Consider the following 9,215-nt stretch of genomic DNA (forward strand, 5'->3'; position numbering starts at 1 on the left):
AAACAGTCCTGCAGGGTGCCTTCAGTCTCTGGGGTCCAGAGTTTAATTTGTTTGGTGACAGGGTTTGTTTGTTTCAGTCTTTGTCTGTAAGCTGGATACAGGAACAAAGAAATGTGGTCCAAGTGACCGAAGTTTGAGAAATAAAGTCACTCTGTACAGAGTGACTCTAAGTAAATTCTCTACAACTAACTGTCCAAAATAAGCACTATTTTGTTACCGTGTACATAAGGTACTTCTTTTTAGTTCAGTACAGTCTAGTTCACTGGAAAGACAGTGCACGCTTCCCACAGGAGAAGCATACCAGGATATGATAATAGGGACGATGGGACTTTTTCCTCGATAAGATTCGATTCAATCACAATACAATTAAAAATTCAATTACAACAATGTAGAAACTGCAGAATACTTGTACTTTATTCCTCTTTGTCTCTTTTCTAGCGCTGGTTGGATCGTATCCTTATGTTCTGTTAGGATGTCTTATTTACAAACAATATGAAGTCACTGGTGTCAGGAGACCACACGAGATGGATGGAGACTAAATGATACATATTTTTTGTATCGCAGTATTTTGAATTTCGTTATGTTGTCCCATCCCTAGTAGATAATAGATACACAGATTCCACTGAGTGCATGTGTACTGTACTGCACTGTACTGTAGTGTAGTGTAGTGTACTGTGTTCCACTTCCAGTACCTGGTTCATGAGTGGCAGAGGCTTCTCTAGATCTTTCTCCTTCTCTTTGGCCAAATCCTGCAGCATCTGCTTCAGCTGCTTCTGGTAGTCTTTCACTTCACTTTCAACACCTGGAAAAACAGTCAGCTCACACAGTCACACCTTCTTCAAAGAAAGGATAAAACGTCAGAGTCATTTCTTCTACATATATTGAGTGTTTTGTTGAGTTCCTAAATTAACAGCTAATCAACTGCAGTGTGTTTGCACCTACCAGGAGAGAGGTCAACACAGAGGGGTCTGTTTGTGGACAGCAGGGGGCTCTTCACAGAGGGGTCGTCCTCACTCTCTGTCAGAGCTGCAGCCAAAAACACCCACAGAGTGAAGTTAATCAGTCATTTCCAGCACTGCAGCTCAAATCTCTGAATGGCTTTGTGTTAAGACAATGAAAGACCTGGTGGGATGTGAAGGCGATACAGCAGCCTTATCTTCTCATTCAGCTCTTCACAGTACAAAGTGTCTGAAACCGTGAGGAGGCAGCGTTAGTGTCAACTTCCTCTTGGTTTTTTTCATTTAAATGCACATTTTAGACCTTTTGCTAGTCCCTGTCTCAACATGGAACATTCAGCTGTTATTTTTCAGCGTCCCTCTTCCCGTCTGTCTCCCCTTCCTTCACCTACCCAGCCAGCCAGCAAACTCTCTAAAGGTGACCAGGTTGTCGCCGTCTTGGTCCAGCAGAGTGAAGGTGCGGTTGGCCACCGTGTCAGTGTTCTGGTTTGAGCCACCGGGCCACGGCACCAGCAGCCCATACAGGCTCTTGAACTGTGGCCGGGCCCGCCGATAGGTGTGACCAAAGCCTCTGTAATGCCACGATGCCGCCTCCGCTGCTGCCGCAGAGCTGCTGTCGCCCCAGTACAGACTGATGAAGTGCTCGGTCTGAAGTGGGAGGAGAGAAATGCAAAGCAAAGGAGGGTTAGGAAAGATGACAAGACAGCTGGGAACTTCACTGAGGAAGGGTATTGCTTAACTGAAGGAGAAATAAGAAGACACCTTGAAGAGGTCATAGACATCAGCCATGTTCTCTGGAGAGATGGAAACATCTGGAGTCACCAATCTCAACTGCACAGACACAAACAGAGGGAACAGATGGCACCTGGAATCATGACTGCATACAACGCACAGTCAAAATGCTTAAACCTGAGATATCCTTAAATTTTCCTTTGAGTAGCTTTAAAGACATTTGTCTGCTCACAGTGTTTTCTTTGGTCGTGTCTTCATGAGCCTGCAGCACCTGGATCCTATGTCGACAGCGAAGCCTCTCGATCTGCCGCACCGTCAGGTCTCCGAACTTCTGGCAGGAGAAAACGCAAACAATGGTGATTAATGAGAAGAAAAGAAAAAACATGCCATCCACCACAAATACGAAGCCTCACCTATTCGATGATAGGGACAGCTTATTGCTTTTCAAGTAATGAAACAATTAGATAAGATGATCACAAATAATGAAGTGAATGTCTGTGTGCTTCTCACTTCGTAGGAGTCATTAATGAGGTCAGTGATGTTTGTGTGTCCCACCCTGGGACCATCAGTGTCGCTCCTGCTGGTCTCCTCTGCAGCAGGAGGGGAGGACGGCGTGCAAAACGGCTCCTCACCTCCAACCTGGTCCAGAAAACTGCAAAGCACAGAGGAGAGCATTCACATTCTCATTTCAAACAAGAAAAACAAACCTGTTTACTCTGTTCAGACATGCAGCTCAGGATGTCATGTGGGTCCTTCTTTCTATTTGTGCTGAAAAAAGATTCAAAGCTTTGTGGCTCTGAAGTACAGTGACCTCTGGTACTTAGAGCAGTGAGCTGAGGATTTAACTAGTGTTAGTGTGAGCAGCCAGCCTGTAATCATTACATCTATCATACTTTTAATGAGTTCTTCACTGAAAAAGTTGGTTATCGTGCAAAATGTGACAGTCAAACAATCAAAGCCTAGATACAAGATGTTTTCTGCTGTTTAGGCCTCATGGTTAATGTTCAGGTAACACTTCATATGAGCAGCAATGTGATGCGATTGGTCAGTGGTCTTCATTAAATCCTGATATGATTCAGATTCCTAAAAACAAACAAAGCCACATTGTATTTTTGAACAACAATCTGTGATAGTTGTGCAGCGATTTCAATCTTTGATCACCATTCATAAAATTCAGTCAGCACAAATTGAGCAACAAATCAAATTTGCCTGCTTTTATACAGCCTTAAACAAATGTACCTTGTGAGAATCATGAGTGCCTGTCCGTCATCAGTGCTGGCTAAGAGCTGTGCAGTGTTGGCCTCCAGCACAGCCAAACCCAGCTGGAAGATGGCTTTGATTCCATGGAAGAAGAAGCAGTCGACCACACAGACAGCGCTGTGGAAAGGCAGGACGCTGAGGAAGAGGGTGAGGAACCATGAGAGGGACACAGAGGAGAGGGACGAGACGTCTGGAACATGTTCAGCCAGTTCTGGCAAACGCTCCCTGATCAGCTCCTCAAACACAGACTGGTCCACCTGAGCTCCTGCAGGGGAAAACGACATCACACACGGGGAGGTGGGTAAGTGAATTCTGATAGGGATGACATGATACTGGAATTATTGATACCCAAAAACAGAAAAACTATAGATAAATATAATGAATTATCTAAACAAAATTATTAATCGGACCACACAGGCAGTGGAAGCTTTCAAACTGGTTGGTGTTTGTGGTTTTGACCACTAGGTGGCAGCACAATTTAGACTGAGTAATGTTACCCTATGAACCAAGTCTGTGCTTTTATCAAATATACGTTTTTTTACATTTTAATATTAATCAAAAAAGGAAATAACTATTTAACTTCTTAAGAATTACTGTGTGTAGCCACAGCCTGGTACGCTGTCACCCCAAACCTTTCAAAAATACAAAAACGCACCACATTGTTTCATTTAAACAACATTACACATATTCTTTCACTGCAAATTGGTTTACACACACAACGGCTGTTTTTTGCCTCTTCAGGGTAACGGATAGGGACACTTTTAATACTAGTTCAAATATAAAATCACTCCAGCCTCAATCTTTAAAGGTCCATTTCTGAGAAGACTGAAAAGACGCCCACAAACATCTGGACATTAACAGGAAGAGGAAATTGTTTCAAATGCACCTTGCATGACATAAATAAACAGCTTGACAAACACAGGAAATAAGCCTTTATTTCAGGTGCCTGAGGTGCAACAGCTTAGACAAAAGAAAACAGAAAACAAGGCACAGCTACTCTATGTGGCCAGAGCGAATATGAGAAAAGAAAAACACAATGCTTCCTCTTCTTTCTGACCCCTGACCTCTCACCTATGACCCTGCGGTTGAAGTAGTCAGGCAGCATCCTCTCACAAACAGCCACCAGCAGCCAGAACGCATCTTCTTCTTTAGCATAGAGCAGCAGCACCGACGCCAGGATGTTCATGGACTGGACAGAAACAGAAGAGATTTAATAAACACCCACAGTGATCGGATTGAAACGGTTCATGATTCTGTTTCCTTATATTCACTTTAAAGAACAGTAACTGAAATGCAGAATTAAATTGCATTACTTCATTCTTAAATTTTGCTTCTTATTGCATCCAATTATGATCTTTGTGCTGTAAACAATGACAAACCCTTCTACAAACCCCTCGTGTCCACATGCTGACCTGACAGTATCCGATCTTTGGGTTGCGATGGGCGTAGGCAGTGAGGACCCGCCTGAGCGCTGCAATGCCGGTGGGGTTCTGGAAAGCGGGATGATCTGGAAGAGAACGGTGAAGATCCCGCTCAATCTCCTCTGTGGCCAGGTTGTTCTGGCCCATTGACTTCTGTACCAGGCTGCTGTAGTAGCCCTGATGACACTCGAGCTCTGAGGACGCATCTGCACAGACCACAGACGGACACACTGAAATGGCTCCTCCACATAAACAGGGGACCCAGACAGGTCAGTACAGAAGGAGAGGGGCAAATAGAAAAGGTGAAAACCAAAATGAATTTTCTTGATTTATCTAAAACATGACAGACAGTAAACATAATCAGGAAACCGATATAAATATATAAACATGATATTCTAAATAAAAATCAGTCATCAGACCCTTTATCTTGGAGCTGTTTTGCTGCCCAGCATTAAATCTGTTTTCAGTTCCACTTCACGGCAGCGACATCACAGCTCCTGCTGCAGGTCTTACACAGAGAAGTGAGACTGAGCAAAGGAAGCGACAGCGAGCCAAAGTAAAAGCTGACAAAGTTTGGTTCTGTCTGCAGAGGTGCTGCTGTGGGAGGTGGACAGAAGAGGATATGATGCCCAGGCTGTGTTCACACCCACATGCTCTTGTGCCGCTTTCGTTATACCAGCAGTCGTTCTATCTGCTGGGGTCTGTGAGGCCATGCTTCCTGCATCTGTTTTGGCCTCGTGGGGGGGGGGGGGTATGAAAATGCTCCTCAGCATGTGATCAGCTGTCAGTCACCTCCAAACGGTTGTTTTCACACCACACTGTTTCCACCTTCCCTTGTGAAGTGACTGTCAGCAGAACATAGTGAGCAGGTGGCCTCTGCTCTACTTTTATACACATTTGTGCATCTCTAATATTATTGTCCATCCACTTTAGAAACACCTCCAGGTATTTTAATGACGAGTCAACACAAAGTGTGGCTGCTTTTATTACCTCGGTGAAGGTGGGAGTGGAAAAGTGCAGCTCTTCTTTTGTGTGTGTTTTCTGTTGCATTGTAATGAGAGTAAATTAGATTAACACTAAATTAAACGATGCCACTATTGTCACCGTTTCCATTGTGATGACAATCAGAGTTTTATCAGTTATTGTACTATTCTTATTCTAACTTTACATCAGTCCTGACCCTGAAACGGCCAACGAAGAAGTGATTTCTGGTCAAACTCGGCACAAAAAAGTCTAAAAGCGTTCTATAACTTCAGCCGCTTAACTTTTCTACCCCTCTCTCTTACCAGAAAGTGTCATCCACAGCTCCCCTCGCAGTGACTCGGGGATCCCCATGGCAACAAGTCTTTGGATCTTCTCTGTGCGAAACATGTGCACACCACGGCCGAACTCGGAGAAATGCCCCTCCCACAGCCGCTCCTTGACCCGCTCCATGCTCTGACACAAACACACAGAGGGCTTTAGAGTGACAGTGATTTAGGCTCATGTATTACACTGATCCGTGGCCTGTGTCAACAGGATACCCGAGTCTGACTTGCACTCAGATGCCAGACTCCACTCACCTTGTCGCTGTCGGTTCCTGTTTGGTCTTGGTGGAAGGCCGTCATCAGAGCCTCGCTGTTGACAGTGTTGCGTAAAACCTGCTCCTCGACCTCTTCCTCATCAGAATAGCCGGTGTCGTAGTAGAAGGTGTAGTAGGGTGTTGGGGAGCTCTGAGGAAACAAAACAAGGAGAAAACATCTGGATGCGTGGCAGCAGTAAAGAAACGGGTGTAGAACAGGAGAAATGAGCACTCCTATGTTTGCTGGTGTCACTCGACTCCTATGTTTGCTGGTGACAGCACCGTACCATGCTCCTCTTGCCGTCCTTTCTGCTGTGGAACATGGAGTGTTTCCACTGCAGAGCTCTGAGTCTGGAGTTCAGACACTCCACCAGCTCGTCTCTGTCCTGCAGCTCGATCAGCTGGAACGCCTTCTTAGTCCGAACACTCACTATGACGGGGTTGGGAAGCGCGCTGGTGCTCTCCGCTTTTTCTATGGACAACACCTGAAGAAGAAATGAGGGAAACCAGGCTTCACAATGCACAGATAAAGAGTCAGCTGCTTTCCACTGCTTGTGTTTGAGACAATACCAAACAGGAGAGAGGAAATAAAAATGACAAGCTGGCCAAGAAGGTCCTACAAATAAAATGAGACATGATGCAAACATACATAGACGAGGATGAATGAAGACCAACTGGTAACAACAACAAACAGTCTGGACACCAACTGGTTTTCATGATGCACTCGCCTCTTATACGCCCTCATAATGCTGTGTGTGTAAAACTGTTACACAATCATAATCACAAACTATTGTTGTCATGCTCACTCGGATTACCAACAAAAATACTTATTATTACCATCAGGATTAATCTGATTAAAAATAAATGACTTTACCATGGTGCTGCCATACATTCATATGACAGCTATACTGAATTTTAACTAGAGCTTATGGCCAAGCTCGAGAGGAAATATGCAGGAGTGAAGCAGACAACAGAGATTAAAGCAGGAGAATTGTTCTTTATTCACCACAACACATTCAGTCGACAGAAGTGTTGACACATTGTTAAAGTCAATGCTTCAACAGAAAACAGAAGATTAAAGTGGAGGAAAGAAGGAACAAGTGTCGGACTGGGCGGCTGGCTGCTGCTCTCCACTTTTCACAAAGAACTCAACCCAGCAACCAATAACACTAGAATAAAATGTAAAACTGTAGATTTTCGGTGAAGAGCTCCAATACATCAAGAATTGACTCCAGTCTAGAAGCTATTTGACTGAGTTCATCTCAGAATGATTCAACACTGAGCTTTCTCCCATCCTTTACACTGACGTGTGTCCTCTGGTTCTGGCCATTTTACAAAAGCTTTGTAGAATAAACAAGAATTCAGCTCTTTGTGAATCGATGGCTGCAGGTACATATCGACAAAAGAGCTCATCAGGAAGGAGGGAGCATTGTTTCACTGATGTGTAATGGTGCCAACACTTTTACCCACATATGAAACACACACAAGTCATTGATGACGTTCCCCTCTACGCTGTAATGTGTTCATGTGTAAACATCATCATCCACACAAGGCCAGTTACTTTTTAACCTCAGCCTGGCAAAGTAAACACAGACTGTTCAACAAGCTCACCTCCAAACACATGACCTCGGGTTATAGAAAACAGGGCTCCTACACGAACTCCCAGTTAAAGGGGTGTGTGCACAGTCATGTAAGGGTTAATGCTTGATGAGAACCACATAAACGCACCTTTAGCTTTTCTGTTAGCAGAGGTAAAAAAACACAACAATACCAATGGATTTCCCTGAAACTTTCTGACGTCCCTTCAACACTGCATAGTGATAGTAATGCTGTACCTCTGAGAGGGGAACGAGGAGGGTGCAGCTGCCTTCATCTCGGCTGGAGAAGCACAGGTAGCTGTCGGTGGTGTAGAGGGTTCCGGCCGTGTGGCAGCGGGCATGCGGCGTCCACACCGAACAGGAAGCCACCTCATGGAGTCTTTCACCGCGGGGGAGCCGGAACAGAGCCAGGACATACTCCCTTATGGCCTGCTCCTCTAGCATCCTGGGGAGATGAGGGGGGAGAGCTAGTCTGGACACTGTGCTGCCATCCCATCTCATTCTGTTTGTCTACACAGCCTGGAGGCGTTTCTGGCTCATTACCCTGCTGTAGGATGAAACCCTGAAAAGCTCTGACTTCCTTTGTTAATAGTCTTTTTCCAAATGATGCTTCAGAGAGTTTAGCAACAGTCTTATAGCTGTGTCCTCCAAACAACATAAAATGTTAAGTCTTAGCCTTAGGGCGGTTCGTTAGGCCTGTACAGTACATCACTTCCTGCACTTGGTCAATAACATCATATGATTTCTTTATGCATGTTCTAGTCATTGTGTTCTTTTGGATGTATGTTGCTCGTCTTCTTACACTTCCACCGTTCACTTGTAATCTCCTCTGTCTGGTATTATGAAACAGACCTAAGAGCAGCAGTGAGAACTCTCACATTGTATCACGGGGATGTTTGGCAGCTTCAGTAAAAGCAAATCTGTTTTGGAGGTTATATTGTTGACTTGCAGACAATTGTGTGAGATAGTTCCAACTTTGAGAAATTAGTTCTTTAGGGTTATTGTAGTTAGTCTAGTTAGGCACAATATGCACATATGGAGGAAGATCTGGAGTCGGGGTTCTGCCTCCATCTGCCCTCCTCGACTAGAAACCAAAGTTTGGCTTTGAACCCCGAGGACACTTTCTCTCTCTACTCTGTGACCTAAATCCTCTGATCTTCCTCTCTAAAGGACGCCCACCCAGCACAACTCAGGTCAAACATACAGCAGCTGTTACTTTACCATATACAGTATATTGTTGGTATACAGTTCAGTGACTAATGGAATAAAAGGCGCTGACAAAATGTCGGAGGATCACGGAGATGCACAGTAAACAAAGCCAAAAGGTCAAGAAAGACAAAAGCAAGGCTTAGGTCACAGACTATGTGGTACGGTGTCCGGGACAGTTTCAGGGAAGGCAACAAATATATTAGAACCTGTTGTTGGTTCAGACGTTTTCTGATTTTACCATGTCCTGCATGATTTATATCAGCCAAAGACAAAGTGAAGTAAAATGACTTGTTCTTGCATGAAAGGAGAAAAACAACACAACTGCACCATCAGCAGGCCAATGGTACATGTTTTCTGGACTGAGTTACAGATAAAGGACATTCTGAGAGTCCACCATGATCAATCTAAGATGGGGGTTTACTGGTTGCTCTAACAGGAACAGCTTTCTCTGTTTTCTGTTTTCTGTTCGTCTTTCTTT

The 9,215-nt window shown here is 44.5% G+C and overlaps 1 protein-coding gene across 1 annotated transcript in view; it reads right to left on the reverse strand.

Annotated features, from left to right (window-relative positions):
- The window catches only part of tbc1d8 (TBC1 domain family member 8), a 19,191-nt gene that overhangs the window by 3,174 nt on the left and 6,802 nt on the right, over positions 1-9,215 (reverse strand). Inside the window, exons 6-19 of the mRNA XM_020623965.1 lie at positions 7,766-7,973; positions 6,218-6,415; positions 5,932-6,081; positions 5,656-5,806; positions 4,361-4,575; positions 4,020-4,137; positions 2,928-3,213; positions 2,199-2,340; positions 1,921-2,019; positions 1,719-1,787; positions 1,349-1,604; positions 1,123-1,188; positions 943-1,026; positions 693-802 (exon numbers count right to left, since the gene is read on the reverse strand). Of these exons, the coding sequence (XP_020479621.1) occupies positions 693-802; positions 943-1,026; positions 1,123-1,188; positions 1,349-1,604; positions 1,719-1,787; positions 1,921-2,019; positions 2,199-2,340; positions 2,928-3,213; positions 4,020-4,137; positions 4,361-4,575; positions 5,656-5,806; positions 5,932-6,081; positions 6,218-6,415; positions 7,766-7,973 (2,152 nt within the window). The remainder of the gene's footprint in view (positions 1-692; positions 803-942; positions 1,027-1,122; positions 1,189-1,348; positions 1,605-1,718; positions 1,788-1,920; positions 2,020-2,198; positions 2,341-2,927; positions 3,214-4,019; positions 4,138-4,360; positions 4,576-5,655; positions 5,807-5,931; positions 6,082-6,217; positions 6,416-7,765; positions 7,974-9,215) is intronic.

The sequence above is a fragment of the Monopterus albus genome, unplaced genomic scaffold, assembly GCF_001952655.1.
Source record: "Monopterus albus unplaced genomic scaffold, M_albus_1.0 scaffold318.1, whole genome shotgun sequence".
Lineage (NCBI taxonomy): Eukaryota > Metazoa > Chordata > Actinopteri > Synbranchiformes > Synbranchidae > Monopterus > Monopterus albus.